Consider the following 17531-nt stretch of genomic DNA (forward strand, 5'->3'; position numbering starts at 1 on the left):
CCCTCCTCTTGGGTCTTTATTTGAAAACAAGTAAACCTGTAACTGGTGCAAGAACCAACCTCCAACCCTTCAGATGCTGCTGTTACCATGCAGATCAAGGTGGATCACCTTCCCCGAGACATCCCTGCAGTGCGGGCAGGAGTTGGACAAGGACTCGCGTTCTTAAATCCCGTTTCTAGTCTGAGGATTCCCAATTATTGATCTTCACCCTGGAGCTCTCCCCGAAATTCTAGACTCATTTATCCTGCGGTCCACCGGACATCTCCACCCAAGCGTCTGGTGCGCATCTCAGACCCGCATAGCCCAGACGGGACGTTTGACTTTTTCACCAAATTTGCTGCTTCCTGCGTTTTCCCATGTCACCTGTGAGACCATCACCCAGCTGCTGAAGCCAAACCTTTCCACACGGCTGCCTTGCCCTCTCACACTGAATCCATCAACAAGCCCATCAGCTGTGCTTCCAGAGCACTCCCGATCCACCCGCTTCTCTCTAAGCTCATCGTGTCCATGGAAAGTCCTTACCCTATCCCTGCTTTACCTCCCAATCCAAGCAGCCCCTTAGCACTTCAGGGGCCTCTGCTGCTCATGAAGTAACGTCCACACACCACACTAGGCCGCAGCACCCTGGGCGAGGCAGCCGAGGGCCACCCCTGTGGCTTCATCTCCCACCTCTGATAGCATTCATTGCTACCCATGGCCAGGGCTGCTGACTCCTGACTTAGGCTTTCTGCTTGCTTTTCCCTCTGCCTGGAACACTGGACCCAGGTCACCTGAAATGCCTGCCCACTCCTTGTCATTTAGATCCCAACTCAAAAATCAAGTCCCCTTCTCAAACAGGCCTTCCCCACAACAGCCATGAGCTCACACCAACCTGCTTTGCTCTACGCAAAGCACTGATGCCTTGTTAGCACCCCTCTCTCCTCTAGAAGGGAAGTTGCATGGGATCAGGGGTCTGAGATCCCAGGGGCCCAGCGTATGGTAAGTGGCCAGTGCTACCTGTGGAATGACCCACTGCATGAAGGTCTGCTACGGCTTAGCCGCCTACAGACCAAGTGCTGGGCAGGGCCCGTCCATCAGCCTCTGCAGGGAGACACACCCAAGTCTCGTGATAACGGATCTGAGTCTTGACCAGCCTGCACCCCCATCTCCTCCCCACCCACACCACCAACTCCACAAAAACATCACACATACTAACTCCATCAGGTACCTGCCCCAAGCCAGGGCCTTACCAGCACCCCACCCCAAGGGTCTGAAATCACCCTCCATGAACCAGAGGAAATAAGTATTCCCCACTCACCTTGGCTAAAGCCACCCTGAAGCATTCTGACCCACAGGGAGCAATGAGCCTGGCATGGGAGCTGGAGGGGCCTGGGCACTGTGCCAGCAGCCACTCCAAGTGGACAAGAGCATGAAACCCACATCGGTAATTTCTCTGTGACCTCAAGTAAGTGTCTTAACCTCTCTGTGCCTGCCTGTGAGACAGGACCCTGACACAGATAGGTCATCTCCCAGGCTAAATTAGATAATGACTGCATTAAAGAATGTGTATAACATTATTAGCACTGGGTCTGGCATTTTAAGCAATAGATTAATGTGAACTGCTATTTTCTTATTAATAAAGCACTCTGAATCCTGTGAGCTGGGGGGAGAGGGTGAGATGTCCAAAGGAACAGAAGCCTTTGTGTCTAGGTGCATCCGGAAGGTGAAGATATTTTTAACTGAACCCACTTTTTTGCTGAGCAATCCCTATGGAAAGGGGACAGGGGCACATCGGGATGCGAAGTTTCCCGAAGGCCTGAAATTAGGCTGTATCCCCCGAAGAGTGGGGCAAGCTCTGGGAAAGAAGGGGGGCTATGGCAGGGAGAGGGTGCCATCAGGAAGTGGCCCGTCCAGGCCTGCTTTCCCACGGACTTGGGCCAAGGAGATAGTCTGTACGTGGTTCCAAAAAGCTCTGGCAAGTCTCTTGTTTGTTTGTTCACATCTTGCCCCACTCAGCAGGGGGCCCGAGTGCTGGGGGCGTGGTCGGGGCTGTGACAGGTGCTTGGGAACCCGCCCTCCATCCTGTCCCGGAGATGTCTTGAGGCTCAGGAGCCCCTCCGCCCAGGGCCCCTCAGCGCCTTGTCCTACAGCGCCACCCACTGGCGAGTCTGCGTCAGAGGCCACCGCGCTCCTGGCCCGCCCCCGCCGCGCCCTCCCGCAGCTTGGCTCCTCCCTCCTCATGCATCACTTGCGCGCAAAGCCCCAGTTCGGATTCCAGTCTGATTCTGACTTCCCAGGTATCCTGTTGCGTCAGCCGAATGCCCGTCCTCGCTCACGCTGACTCTGGCTGGGGAGCGCTCCCAGCACAATCGGGGTACCTCTGCCTGCCCTTCAGGACCCAGGGTAGAGTTCCCAAAGGATCCAGCCCGGAGGGGCCTCGGGGATTGTCTGTTAGCCTCCCTCCACCATCCGCTCCCCACCCCACAGACGGAAACCAGATGTGGAAGGAGGCCGGAGTGCGCAGCACGCTGGCTCCAGGCAGTGACTGGTCGCCATGCGTTCCAGAGCCTGCCCCCCAAAACCACTTCTCAAAGATGGGTAGAAACGGGGGTTGCTAATCTTTCCACTCCAAGTCCTCCTAATCACACACACACACCAATAAATGCCACGCGAGGGTTTCCGCCACCAGGTAAGGCCTGTGCCCTGTTTTAGCTCATTTCCCTGCTGGTTAGCCTCTGGGAATATTCTGCCTCCTGGAGGGTTTTCTTGGTGATACCCCATCAGGGACTTCCTTTACCCCAAAGAAGCCCACATGAACTGGCTTCATGAGCAGCAAGGAGGCGGCCGGTCTGCACCCTCACTTGTCGGCTTGAAATGTTTGAAGTCCCCTCTCAAGTGGGGTAGGCTATGCTCATGCTGCTGTGTGCTGGGCCAGAGGGGAAGCAGGGGCCGGCCTGGGGTGCAAGAGGGTTGAGATGGAGCCTTGGGAAACAGGACTCAGGAAGCTGGGAGCAGCCTGAGGAAACGTCTAGTCCTGCCAGAGCAGACAGGGCTGTGGAGCTGCTGAGCAGCCAGACTAGGCCTCGAACAGACCTCTAGGCTGGTGGGTTCAGCTTTCTCCTCATGCTGAACCCCCACTGACTTCAATCTAGTTCCAGATTTTTAAACTAAGAGCCCAAACCCTTTCATTCCCATACTGCCTGCTTTTCTCTCCCTCCCTCCTTCTCTCTTTGCTATAACTAGATCATTAATAGTCTTCTTGGCTGGAAGAAAAGAGAGAGGGCTTGTGGAGGCTTCTCAGGGTGCTGCCTGGCTGGGGCCTCCTCGAAGCCTCAAGAGGAAGCACCGCTCACAAGCCTCAGATCCAAATCCCATCTCTGGATGCAGGTAGAGATGGTCTGGCTTTTTGGTTCACCCACCCCAGTGCCCAACTATTGCTGGTTTAGAAACCACAGAGTTCAGGGGTCCAGAGAAGGTGCCTCTCTGGCAGCAAGCAGGGCAGCAGCCCAGGTGCCAAGGGGGCCTGCACTGCAGCCAGGCCTGTGATTCCAAGCAGGGGCCTCTCTTGTGTTCATCCTAATGACCAAAACAGTCCTTTGGCTGCATTTCTTTTTATCTGGGAAACCCTTTGATGCTTGGAATCATCATTAAAAAACAAACAAAACATGAGGTTGGCTTTTTATACAGGTTTCTAGAGCGGAATGCAGGTAAATTATAAACTTGAATCTACAAATGAGAAGTCATCTATGAAGAGCAAATTTTAGATTGATAGGCTCCACAGCCTGCTGAACTCCATGAAGGTCCATGCGGTCCTTGTCAATGACATCTCCAGCATCCAGCACGGTGCCCCGTGAGGGGCAGAGTACATGCTTAGTAGGAAGGAGGGAGGGGAAGAAAGTATATGCTCCTTTTGGTTTCAGGAGCTACATGGGGTTTTGAGCTCTGTCAACACAAATGCTTGAGAACAGCATGACCTGCAGGCCCACAAAATGTTCAAATCCTTGTCCAGCCCATCTGTTTGCAGAGCAGAGAGGTATTAGCACCCAGGCCTGGCCTATGTCATTGAACTCCCCGGCTCACCCCGCATTACAAACTGGTTTTGGTCAGAAGTCCGGGGGCAGAGAGGGTGCTGACCTCTCCAGTGGGGAACAGGGAGACAAGCCTGGGGGCGCTCACCTGCCAGAGACAAGCACTGGCTGTTGTTGTTAGTAGTTGTACTAGGAATTGCATAATTGCTATCCTCCAACGGAGCCAAGGGCAGAGTCCTCACAACCGCCATGTGAAGCGGGCAACAGCATGCCCATCTTACAGCTGAAAAAAACGCAGCTCAGAAAGTGCATGTTCAAGGTCACAGAGCAGGACTGGGACTATAATGAGGTAGGTAAGGCCCTTGCCTAAGGTGCAAGATTTACAGTGTTGCCCCCCAAATCAGTAACCAAGACAAACAATATTCTAATGTAATACTTTCATAAACAAGATTTTAAAATCCCTATGGACAAAATAGCTACAGTTTCAATAAAGCTGTGCAAGACTCACCCCCTTTGCCTCAATTCCAGAGCACCGGATTCCAGAGCCAGGAGTCCACTTCAGGTCTGGCTGATTCTGGAGTCCATATCCTCACCACACACCCTGCCCACATTATACCACCCCTGACGCCAGCCGCTCAGAACCCTGAATGATGGGATTCAAGCCAGAGTTCAGTCATGAGCAGGGAGCAGAGAAGACCTCAGGGTCATTCTCCAAAAGCTTTGAGTACGTCTCCCCGTGTGGCTCTGCCCGCTGAGCCAGGTGACCCAAACAAGCCCTTCCCTGTGCCTTTCAGTGGAGAGGGCTGTGGGGCTGGGAGGAAGGAAGCTAGTAAGAACCACGGCCCAGCCGAGGCCCAGACACACCCAGCCCCATTCCTGATCCCAAACCCAAGCCAACAGCCCCAGGTAGAGCAGACGATGTGGATCCTACAGGCAGGCCGCTTCATCTCCATGCGCGGGCCTCTCCCACTGGCGTCTTTCCCTGCGAACTCTGATGTGAACATCCTCGTACCAAAGGGGAAGCTGAGGTCCAGGCAAGAGAGAGGCTCTGTCCAGAGTGGAGCAGGGCCAGAGCCCAGGCCTTGGGGGGCTTGTCCACACAGCTGCCCTTCCTGCCCCTGGAGAAGAGCAATGGCTCCTCTGTGGGTGTCTCTCTGTGGGCCACTGGGTGGCTTCTAGGGCTCTGGGTCCATTAAGAGGTTGAAGGTTTAAAAGAAAGCAGCCTCAAAGGACGGGATGGGCAGGGGCTGGAATTTGAAGGCCGAGAGTCCAAAGGGAAGTTGAGGGCTACACAGGAGGGGTCGGAGCCCCGCAAGGGGAGCCTGGGTGCCTGACTGGCAGGCAGTCTGTGCTCCTGGTTAAGACAGCAGGTCCTGGGCATGCCCCTGTGGCACTCACCCCTGAGCGCCACCACCACCACCACAGCCCCTTCATCAGGCCCACTTCCTCCCTGGTGAGCAGGGAAGAGGTCTGCCTCCTGCTGTGTAAACAGAGCTCTTGAGGTTAAATGACCTGCCCTGGTCACACTTGGCTGTGCTGGACCTTGGAGACCTTGCTGCCCTCCAGCACTGACTAGGTCCTTTCTCAAACGGTAGAGTGGGTCACCCCCCAGGAGCCCTGGACGCTCCTTCCCAGCTAAACAAGAACCCAGATTGAGCGAGCGTGCACACACACACACACACACACATACACACACACACCTCTCTGCTGCGGACTAGAGGAGGTACAAAAGCCATCCAGGTTGAGGGAGAAAAGAGAACGGAGCTAGAGAGAGCTGAATCCTATATTCCAAATAAAATAAATCACACACCATGCTTTATATTATAATAGACAACAATAATTCGATATTAATGATAAACTAAGCACATGATAAATATTGTTGGGCCCTAAGAAGCACCAAGAGGACGACCAGGGTTGCAGGAGGGCCTCACTGTCCTTTCCCTCACCGGCTACACACACACACACACACCCCAGCGCAGCGCTCTGCGCCTCCGCAGGCTTTGCTTTCGCTGGATGAGGGATGCAAACGTCAGCCTAAGACACGGAAGCCAGCAAGGGTCCCTGCGCTGCTGCCAGATGCACCTCGGGGCAGGGCAGAGCAGAACGTGGACTTCCGTTCGGCCCGGCGGGTCCTGTGGATCCTGGCCCTGGGGCATCATGACATTTAACAGGCCCGGAGGGGATCCTCTTGACCCAAGCTGGGTCCCTGGACGCTCCGGAGGAGATGAGGCCCCCGGGGAGATGGAGGTCGGGGTGAGAGAGAGGAGAGGGGCGAGGAGGCCCCAGGGGCGCCTCGGCTGAGGGCCGGCTGGGAAGGGCCAGGGCGGTCAGCGCTGCTCGGTGATTTATGCCCCCCTCCCCACCCACCAAACGAGAATGAAAGGCAGGCCAGGCTCAGCCGGTGGCGGGAGGCGCTCACCAAGCCAGGGCGGGGGCCTGTCTGCTCGGGGCCCCTCGGCGCCCGCCCTCCCGCCTCCCCGACAGCTTGCAGGCGAGCCGGACCCGCCTTCCCCGGGGAGCCGCTCGCCCTCGCCCCCAGCCCGGCCGGCGGCGGGGCCGCTTCCAATCTGCCGGAGGGCGCGCAGGGGGAGAGCGCGGGGAGCCGGGCGTGAGGCCACCGCCGACTTCGCCGAGGGGCAAGAAAGTTTCTTCTGAGCCCGCCTCGTGGGTTTGGGGGTGCGGCGCCTCGCTGTTTCGCTGCGGCCTCGGTCGCGGAGCCTGACACGGGGCCGGCTGGGAGGGAGGCAGCGCGCCGGCCCGGCTGGAAAGGCCCCGGCTCCCGGCGGGAGGCGGGCGGGGGGCGCTCGGCTCCCTCCGCCCTTTGACCGCAGACCAGGGTTGCGACCCCTGGGGTTATGCGGAGAGGATCCAGTCCCGGGAGGAGCCTGAGACCTGCCCGCCTTCCTGCTCCTGCTGGAGGCCGACCCTGGAAAGGCGCTAAACTAGAGAACGTGGCGGAGTGGGGAGGGCGGGCGGGCGCGCTATTCACAACGAAAAGCCCGTGTTTCCAGCGCTGCCTTGAAAATACATCCCCGGAATAAGAAGCCGTTTGCAGACGTCTGCACCCGCACTCGGATGCTCTTGCGCGGTCCTGTTCAGAGGTACAGAAACACTCGGCCCGGGACGCGGTAGTCGTGCCTTCCTTGCCGTTTGCGCTGCCTGCCTCGGGCCACACGATTTCTCGTCCGAGGCCCGGTCTTCCCAGGTCCTCCCCCCGACGCCCCACAGTAATGCCGTCGTGCCGGCCTCTCCTCGGGGCACACACTGCGTTTCCCCACCCCTGCCTGGCCCTCAGGGTCCACAACGGGCTGCATCTAGAACCCAGCAAAACGGCCCGAAAACAATGTTAACAAGTTAACATCTCTTCGCCACGCCGGGACAGAGCTCCACACACACACACTGCTTTCTCTGCTGGGTCTAGTCCCCTCCTGTTGCTGGAGGAAGAAAAATGGGGAGAAAGAGGATCTATGACAACCCCGCGGACGAATAATTTGAATAATTGTGGGAAGGGGTAGGGAGAAACTTAAAAAAACCTCATATCCCAACCCGCCGGCAGCGGCGGCCGGGCCCGGACCCCTCCCCGACAGCGCAGACCCCCCTCGGCTAATCACCCTCATTAGAAGGCTCATCACCGGCCTAATGAAAGCAAACCGTGTGGAAATCGCCGGTAAACAGTTGGGTCTGTGCTTTAATTAATTCAGTGTCTCTTTTAATCAAACTGAAAGGGAATCGGGCAGCGGCTTGCGGAGCCGTGACATCACCTCCAAAATCGGCCAGAGCCAATCAGCGTCATCACTCCGGGGACACGTGGGCGAGTCCCCTTTAAAAAAAACACACACAACACAACGAAAAAAAAAATAGAAACAACAACAAAAAAAACCCGAGCCCCAAAGTAAAAGTGACACAAGTTCATTTTTTAAAGAAAGGGGGGGAGGCGAAGGCGCGCGCGGAGGACCGGCCGAGAGCTGCGGCCGCGGAGCCGGCGGCGCTGTCCGCGGTGCTGACGGGCCCCCGGGAGCGCCGAGGGAGGACCGCCCCGGCCAGGTGGAGCGCCCCGCGCGGCGGGCCGCCGCTATCCGCGGTGCTGACGCCGCCAGGTGCGCTCGGTTCCGCCGGCTGGTAGGGCGGCTCGGGCCCGCTGCTGTCCGCGGTGCTGATCACTCCGCCTTCGGCGGCCGCGCGCTTGGAGGAAGCGGACGGTTTGGATTTTTAAAAAGCCGTTCTTTATTTAGATTCTAGTATCCTCGCATCTCTTCTGCGCCAGAGGGGCGCTCAGGCCGTCCGTCTCCCCCTCTGCTCTCCCCAGCTTTGCGCACCCTCCCCCCATTCCTCCCTGGCACTCCCACCACCCCCCTCGGCTCGGCAGCTCAGCGCTGTGCTGCAGAAGACGCGCTGAGCCCTTTTGGATCTAATGCGCAGAGGAGGTTGGCCCAGAGCTCCTGGGCTCCCCCAAGGCTGAACTCCGTCCAAGGTGCCCGCAGGCTCCCTGCCCGCCTTCCCCATGCCAGCCCACAGCTAGGGGCAGGGGCAGCAGCGGCTGGGGTTGGGGGTGGGTGGGGAGCTTCTGGGGAGGACAGGTCGCAGCTTGGCTATGGAAGGCTCCAATGGCTTTGGGATCGACTCCATTCTCTCCCACCGCGCGGGCAGCCCCGCCCTTCCCAAGGGGGACCCCTTGCTCGGGGACTGCCGCTCGCCCCTGGAGCTGAGTCCGCGCTCGGAGAGCAGCAGCGACTGCTCTTCACCAGCCTCGCCAGGAAGGGACTGTCTGGAGACGGGCGCCCCGCGGCCTGGTGGGGCGTCAGGCCCAGGTTTGGACTCCCACCTGCAGCCTGGGCAGCTCTCGGCCCCAGCCCAGTCGCGCACCGTGACCTCCTCCTTTCTGATCAGGGACATCCTTGCCGACTGCAAACCACTAGCGGCCTGTGCACCCTACTCTAGCAGCGGGCAGCCGGCTGCCCCTGAGCCTGGGGGCCGTCTTGCGGCCAAGGCCGGAGAGGACTTTAGAGAAAAGCTGGACAAAAGTGGAAGCAACAATTCCTCAGATTCTGAGTACAAAGGTAAGAAGTCGGGAGCTGAAAACTTGGGGGGATGTTATACTCCTAAAAATTAGTATTTAAACTTTAGGTTCACACACTTGGGGACATGCACATGCTCATTCGGAGCTACCGAATGGCCTGCGCTGAGCAGTAGGTCTTGTCTGAACCTTTCAGCTGGCCCTGTGGCTACAGCTTGGCTTTGAGCAACAAAGAGTCCAGCGGAGAGAGCGCGGAGAGGGATACTGTGTGCCCTAGGAGAGATTCCCCAAATGCCGGGCAAACTTCTGAACTTCAGCTGGGACCACCCTTCCAGCGGTGCTGGTAGACAGGGGCAGGTTCCTATCAGGCCAGTGGCTCTCCACTGGGAAAAGGCCATGTACAAGCAATGAAACACCCAAAGGGTTCTGCTTGAATGTCCTTGCGTAAGAGCAAAAAACTGGCAGGAAATTTCAGCTGGAGCCCAGAGAACAATCAGAATTTTCCACCCTTTAATCTGAACTTTCGGATGGGAGGAGGAACTGGGCTTTCCTTCCCATTAGGCCCAGCGCAATAGGGCCCTGGGAATCATGCAAAAGAAAATGCTCACTGCAAAGAAGAAACAGCAGCCAGGCGGCTGACTGGGAGCAGGTTCAGAGGTCTGGTGAAGAGGGGAGGACTCTTCACCTACCCAACTGTTCTCACTGAATTTGATTTTAAGTGCATTGGGCAATCAACTTCAGGTGGTGAGTGGGACCCAGAGATTCCCAACTAACCAGCCCTGCTTCCCCTATATTGGGGTTGCAGCCTCTCCACTTGCCTTTTCGCCTCCGTCAATCTTTTCATTGCCATTGCTCCCTTCTTAACCAAGGAGCTGAGATTGGGAATAAAAGGAAAAGAGGGAAGGGAGGAGAGAAAGGGAAGGAAGGGAAGAAGGGAAGAAGGAAAGAAATTCAGAAATTCTGTTTCCTGCCCCCAGCCATTACCTTGACTTTGCTCTTTGTTGAGGCCAGAAGCACAAAGTCTTTCTAGGAAGAAGTCAGCAGGCAGGAGGTGAAGGCGTTATCAGGGCTTCAAGGGAGAGAGCCCTGTGTCCCCCATCCAGGGGAAAGCCAGGGGCTGGCAGAGGCTGTTCAGAGCTTTTTCAGCCTTATAATTAACTCTCAGAACCCTTTTCATGAGATTAAACTTCCCTGTAAAGGCAACTTCTTTATTGTCCTGGGGGCCCTGCTCTTCCTGACCCCTGTTTGTACTAAATCTTCACGAAAATTTAGGAAGATTCATTTAACACTCTCCTCCCGACCAAGAATTCGTTTGTGGACGGGTCCTAACCTCCAACGGAAACCCATCTGGGGCCCTGCTCCACATCTCACTCCCCTTTGCAACCCCACAAAACAGCCAAGCCTCCTTCAGCCTCACTGTGCCAACCATGCCTAGAAACGGGCGGGTCGAGCCAGAGAACCAGGAAAGAGGTCGAGAGGCATGTGGCCCAGCGAGCCTTGCTCCTCCCCCTGGGGCCTGTTTAGAGAATCAAGAAAATTTGCCCTGGAAAGACAGGAGTTGAGAATGGGGGGAGGGAGATAACGGAAACATATTTATAACATCGTGTTTTATTATTTATAATTCTCATCTGCAACACCCAGCCTATAGTTAGAGTAAGAGGCAAGAATCCTCAGACTGCATGCTAATGACTGGTGCTCTTGGTTGTGAAAGAGTTGGCTCTTGTCTCCTTTTATTTCTTTGCCCATAGGTAGGATTTTGAGGAGAGGTTTCATTTAAGATAATTGGAATATCAATTTTCTTCTCCGGTCCCTGATGATATCTGATCAGGGACGTGATGAGGACCGGCTGTCCACATATCGCTTAAATAGGTTTGCAGCAGAGGTGGGTGGAAGGTCTCCCCCCACCTGCACCCCTAGGCGCTGCCACCTTTGTACCAACGAAGCCTGCGATGAAAAAGAGAGTGGGAACATTCACTGCCAAGGCATGGTTGAGCATTTCTCAAATGTGGAGGTGACTTTTTTCAGGGCCTGAGTGGGAAGATTTGCTGAGACAGACACAGGGTGGGCATCTAAGTGACTCGACTCTCCACCCACCCTCCATGCTAAGAGTCATGCAGTCGAGGCAGGGCATAGAGGGAAGGCCGGTCCCACCCCCGAGGTTCTGGTGTCACGGGCCCCTCGCGCATCACACACGTAAAAAAGCTGAAGCTTTGAAGTAAGGCAGCCTGGCCCTGGGCCTTGCCTGCTAGAGCCAACACCCGAGCAGAAACCAAACCAACACTTCTCTGTAAGTAGGCAGGGCCAGTGGGCATGGAAGTCCGGGGCGTTGAGATGTGGCCCCTGTGCCACAGTCTGAGGCCCCATCGGCTGAGCCTGTTCCCGAGGCTGAAGCTGAGCGGTGCCCAGCGTGCATCCGGCATCTGAAGGCTGTAGCCTGCACGGGGGAGACTGGAGCAAAGCCCCAGCAGCCGACCCGTTCCTCCTGCCCCCACAAACTGCCTCCCACCTCAGCCCTGAGAAGGGATTTTCATAAATAATCCGGGCAATTAGGTGAAAAGGTGATTCCCACAATATCAGGTTTGAGGTTTGGACGATTGTTTCCTCATACTCGTTCAGACTTTACCTGCTGGCATGGACGGAACTCGTTTCCCCAGCCCAGCACACCTCCGGGTCGGCCGAGCCCAGGAGGGCAGGGCCAGCCAGCCGCACGGGCGGCGCGGGGAAGGCAGGCCGGCGGCCGGCGCGGGTTCTCCCCGCCCGCGCTCTCCCTGCGCTCCCGCCTCGGTGCTCCCGCTGCCCGGCGCCCTCCCGGCCCAACCGCTGCCTTTCCGGTTGAAAAGTCTCGTTCCCTAGTGGCTCAATTAACCGGATTATTGTTTCCTACAGAGAGAAATCCACTCGCGTTCAGCTGAACCCTGTCACTGCAAACGCACAATGAAACTCGGCATAAAGGGAAATGGAGAAAAAGAGGGGGAGCCCCAGACCGCGCCACTAGTTTTGGGGAAACGGCCTCCCTCTAAAGTGCTTTGCGGGGAGAGGAGCGAGATGCTGAGCTCGCCCGATCGGGTGTTTGTTTTCGGGCGGGTCCACCCCGCACGGAAGTGCCTGGGGGAGAAAGACACCGCCTTTGCCGAGGCCGTTCTTGGGGCTCAGGAGCGGAGTCCCTGCTGGGGTGTCCCGACGCCGGGGTGGAAACGCGCGACCGCACGGACAGCGCCCCCAGCCGCGCGCCCTCTAAGGCTTCGCCTGTTTCCCGAGGCTCCGCGCTTCCGGACGCGCGCCGGCGGCCCGCCCGGCCCGGCCCGGCCCCGCGCCCTGTCTGCAGGCGGCCTAAGAACCGGGAGGAACGGTCGCTGCAGAACCGCATCCTTTCGGGGCCGGGAGAGACATGGGTACAAGCGTTTGTTTTCGGGACAGCGATTCGCTCCGAGGCGAACGGGGTTCCGTCCCTCCACGCGGGTTTTCTCCGCACTGGGGGAAAGCGGAATCGGGGCGCAGATGAGAAGCACAGCCCCGCGCGGCCCGTCCGGCTGGAACCCCTGGGTCCCTATCCTGCCCCGCGGGTCCACCGGACGCTCGGCTGCACCGCGGTTACTCGTCTACCCCTCCAGGGAGAGTCGAGGAGGGCAAGCGGATCGCGCTCTCTGGCCTTTGGGTTACTTCGGCCCAGAGGTGCCAGTCCTCCGTCGGTATTCGCGCCCTGGATCTGGGGGACCCGGAGGCCCCGGCTCCGAGCGCCTTTGCCGCGGCCCCCACGCGCTGGAGTGCGGCGCGGCCGCCGCCGTCGGGAGCCACGCTCACACGAGCGCTCCGGGCCGGCGCGGGCAGGGACGCCAGGGCGCGGGCGGACGGGCAGGCGGCGAGGCCGGGCCCTGACGCGCCGCCGTGTCTCCGCAGTGAAGGAGGAGGGCGACCGCGAGATCTCCAGCTCTCGGGACAGCCCCCCGGTGCGCCTGAAGAAGCCGCGCAAGGCGCGCACGGCCTTCACCGACCATCAGCTGGCGCAGCTGGAGCGCAGCTTCGAGCGGCAGAAGTACCTGAGCGTTCAGGACCGCATGGAGCTCGCTGCGTCGCTCAACCTCACCGACACACAGGTCAAGACCTGGTACCAGAACCGCAGGTGAGGCCTGGCTGCCGCGTGGGGGCTGAAAGGGTCCCCTCTCCTTTCCCACTGCCTCTCTATGGGACCCAGGAGCCCATCGCCTGATGCTGAGGGTCCCTGAGCTTTCCCCGTTCTGTACAGTGGGGACCTTGAGGCCCGCAGGAGGGATGGCCCTGCCCAGAGTCCACAGTGAGGGAAAGGTACGGAGCGGGAATAGGTCTCCAGGGCCATCACCCGCATCCAGGACGGAGGACAGACACAGGGCCAGCAGAGGTCCAAGGCCTTCCCCCCCAGGCAGGATCCTACCACCCCCGGGCCAGCCCTAGTCCCACTGTTGGGGGCTGCTGAACTCTCCCAGCAGAAGTGCCAGGCCAGGAGAGGCCAGAAGCTTTGGTGGCCAGAACACACCTGGGGGAGGAAGCCCAGCCCAGCCCAGGCAGCTGCTGGGGGAGGAAGGGGTGGCCGAGCTCTCCCAGGGCTCTTCCGCCTTCTTAGCCTTCTTAGCCCTCCCAGTCCTGACACCCGAGAAAGGAACAGGCCTCCCTCCAACTCCTTGGGGACCAGGAGACTGGGAAATCGGTGTTGGCACTGGTCTTGAACCGGGTGTTTCCTAATCTCCTTCCCCAGCACATTCACAGGATGAAGGTACACGAGTACAACACACACACACATCTGTAGCCACGCACACACACCTACAGACACACAGTGACACAACTGACACAGTCACACACAAACATACCCTCTCAGCTGTGGCTGGAATGGTGCTTTCCATAAACAAGCCTCAGAACACATCGCCCCATTAATAATAAATACCATTACTGCTCCGGGCATCAATAATTAAGGCCCGTTACAGTAATTACGCAATTATGATGATGATGAATAATTCAGGGAGGGAAACAGGGTTGGTGGCTGAGCCCGCCTCAGTGGGACCGAGACTGGGCGGCCCAGCCTTGCCGGCCAGGTGCACCCAGAAGTCTGGCTGAAGCTCTGTGGTGAAAGGGTGTGTGGCCTCGACTTCCTTGTCTTCCCAAATCGGCTCATAGTTGGCCGGAGGCCTCCTTACTTCAGGGCCAGAAAGGCTGCAAGGCTCACCCTAGGCCCTGGACCTGGGTACAGAGGGCAGCGGGTGAGACGGAGCAGCCAAAAGGGGCTGTGTGCACAGCAGTCCGCTCGTGCTGCAGTCGTCCTCCGAGCTTCCACAGAAGCCGCTAACTGGCACACATTGGGGGTGCTGGCCTCCACGGGCAGGTGTTGCCCCTGGGAGAATCAGCTGGGCCCCTATCTATGGCTAGCAGCCCCACCCCAGGGTCACCCCAGGGGATGGATATGCCGGCGGAGGCCCAAGGCCCAGCTCCAAGGGTCCCGTGTGATCCCCGAAGCAGAATGTAGCGAACTTAGAACCCAGTCTTTTGACACAGACAGCCTGGCTCTGCCTTTTGAGACCATTTCTAAAACTGGCCCATGACTCAGTTTCCTTATGTGTAAAATGGGGCGTGCAGACATGGAGGGTCCAGGTGGAAGATTAAAGGAGCTGAAGACCCTAACAGGTGAGAACGGTGCCTGGCTCTCTGCAGTCCGCTCACACACTCCTGCGGTCCCACGTGGCCTCCCTGCGAGTCTCTGGGCCGCACTCCTTGAGGCGCAGGGTCTCCTGGTGCCGTGGTCCCGACCCCGCCTTACGGGTTTATTTTGGTCTCTAGGACTAAATGGAAGCGACAGACTGCCGTCGGGCTGGAGCTGCTGGCGGAGGCAGGCAATTACTCGGCGCTCCAGAGGATGTTCCCGTCGCCTTATTTCTACCCGCAGAGTCTCGTTTCCAACCTAGATCCCGGCGCCGCACTGTATCTGTACCGCGGGCCCAGCGCGCCCCCGCCCGCCCTGCAGAGACCTCTGGTCCCGCGCATCCTCATCCACGGACTCCAGGGCGCCAGCGAGCCGCCCCCGCCGCTGCCCCCGCTGGCCGGCGTCCTGCCGCGCGCCGCGCAGCCTCGGTGAACCGTGCGCCCGCCGCCCCGCGGCCCCCTTTGCCTGAAGCTCGGAGGGCGCGGGTTTCAACGCCCCTTCCAGGGGCCCCCTGTCCGGCCTCCCAGGCGCCCCAGCCAGTGTCCCCGAAGGGCCCAAAGCCAAGTCTACTGAGGCCCGGACCCCGGACTGAGTCTCCCTAACCCTCCCCGGCGTCCTCCCTCCCGGCGGCTCCGTCAGGGAGCCACTTCCGTGGGATGTACATACATGCCCCCCACCCCACCGCGGGCGCCCCTCGCCCTCCCCAGGAGCAGGCTGCACTCTCCCCCCCGCTCCATGCTCCAGCTGTACACAAGCTCTCTCCTCGCACCCCTGCCAGGCGGAGGCGTGGGTGCAGCCCCTCTGCCCGAGCGCCCGGAGCAGCAGAGCTGTGCGTACGGTGCGAAGTGTATATGAAGTTATTTATTCGTGACCCACGAGCCCGTGACCGTGTCCGTGAATCAGTGAGTCTGTGGCTTGTGCCCTCCCCGCCTTGCCCAGGCAGGGCAGGAAGGGGTCAAGGGTGCCTGCCCACCCACCCCGAGCCCCAGCCCCCACACCTCCAGCCTTCGGGGGTGGGCAGCCAGGCCCCTCGGGTTCTCTTTTTTAAATGTCGAAATAAACTTCTTACAAATGACAGGCGCCTGTCCGCACTCCGCCCTTCTTTCCCATCCCCGCCAAGGATCCGTTCTCCCCTCCTGGGACGTGGTCTCCTTCCGTCCTCAATAAGGAAGTATTTTTGTTCCCCTCTCTTCCTCGGTGCTGTGGTCGCGGGCAGGGCCCCAAATGGACTCCCGGGACCTCAGTCAGGGTCTCCCCTCCCTGGCTTCAGTCTTCCTATTTCTGCAGAGGGGAGCCCTCGACTCCCGCCGCCGCCTTCCTCCCCGTTGGGCTCTGGCTGCTCCAGCCAGTCCTGGGGCCGCGTGGGGGTCGGCACCCGGCTTGCTCTGCCGCGGCTGGGCTGCGGGACCCTCGCTGAGCCGGCTCATCTGGCCACGACAAGGGTGCCGGCAGCTGGTCACCGGCCTGCCGTGCGTGGGGCTGACAGATGGGCTCCGAGCTGCTGCCCCCATCGGCCCCCTCGGCCGCTCGCCCAACCGCGCCCCAGCTCCCGACGCTCGCGGGTGCCCAGGCAGCTCCTGGCCCGGGCCGCGTAGGACCCGACCCAGTCTTCGCTGGGGCCCTGGCTTCACATCTGTAACCCTCCACTCCTGCATCTGCTTAATTCCCCGTTAGCCCAGGAGTCCACTGGAGATGAGCCCCAGAGGGAACCAAATCCCAGCATCTGACCCACGCCCCAGCCTGCGGCTCCAGGACCCCAGGGGAGTGGGTTTAAATCTCTAGCCAGACTTGAGGCCTCCAGTTCACATTCAAAGGGCCAAGGTCACCTCCTGAGGCCGTTCCCTCTCTGGGGAGGTGGGCACAGGTGCTCCCCTCCCACACACCACCTGCAGCTCAGACTCCCAGGATGGAAGACAGCCCAGGGCTGGAAAGTTCTGGGGCCCAGCAAGCCGAGTCCCCCGCAGTATGGGCAGGATTGCTCTGGGAGAGGACTGCCTCCTGGAGGAGGGGCAGAGGGCATGTGTAAACCATGACCCCCACCCCTTAAAACCGGACCCTGCTACTGTTTCCTCCCCACCCCCCACCCCTCACACCACCACTTTTCTTTCCTGGGACGGTGAGGGTATTATTCTAATTTTGCAAAATGCACAGCAGCTAATTAAGTCAAGGAGCCCCTCGGCTTTCTAGTTCTTTTGCATGTGAATGGGGGTTGGTAAATCCCCAGCTCGGCTGTGGTGGGGGGCGAGGGGAGACGGTCCCCAACTCAGGGTTAATGAAGTGGGAAAGGAGTCTCTCATAGCCTCCTGCAAACAAACCCCCCAAGCAACAAACCCCGTCCAAATCCTACACGGATTGACTTAAACCCAGGGGATAAGTGCTTTAAATTAATCTCATTGAATAAGAATGAGACCAAACAAAACTCTTTAAAATCATATTAAAAATCTATCAAAGGACAACTTGCACTGGTGTGCTTTTCATTTTGTGGCAGCGGAGGAGGTAGACTGCAGCGGCCGCCCTTACATTTACACAGCGGCAGTGTAAATCACACACACATCCTCAACTATGTAATTGTCCTTGTACCTCAGAGGCGATTTCATATCTTACATTAATGAAGAACAAGGCTTCCCTACAAGTTTATAATTACAATATTTTAAATTGTCCTGCACTTCCCATCTGTAATAATAACTTTACAACCTTTGCAGTGAGGTGGGCTCCCGCTTTCATCCAGTTAGAAGGCTAAATTGGTTTCTCTGTTCCCAGCCCTGGAGTGGGGCAAACTCTCGTTCCAAATAGGAAAGAATGAGTGAGAGACCCCCGGCGGGCAGAACAAAAGGAGGCGGCCCTG

General features: G+C 58.6%; 1 protein-coding gene across 1 annotated transcript; it reads left to right on the plus strand.

Moving 5' to 3' along the window:
* Window positions 1-8561: 8561 nt before the first annotated feature.
* BARHL1 (BarH like homeobox 1) lies at window positions 8562-15294 on the plus strand. Its single transcript, XM_036913468.2, has 3 exons — window positions 8562-9064; window positions 12919-13141; window positions 14824-15294. The coding sequence occupies exons 1-3, from the start codon at window positions 8599-8601 to the stop codon at window positions 15116-15118; spliced, it is 984 nt and encodes a 327-aa protein (XP_036769363.1). The 5' UTR covers window positions 8562-8598; the 3' UTR covers window positions 15119-15294.
* Window positions 15295-17531: the final 2237 nt, after the last annotated feature.

Source organism: Manis pentadactyla, chromosome 3 (genome assembly GCF_030020395.1).
Source record: "Manis pentadactyla isolate mManPen7 chromosome 3, mManPen7.hap1, whole genome shotgun sequence".
Lineage (NCBI taxonomy): Eukaryota > Metazoa > Chordata > Mammalia > Pholidota > Manidae > Manis > Manis pentadactyla.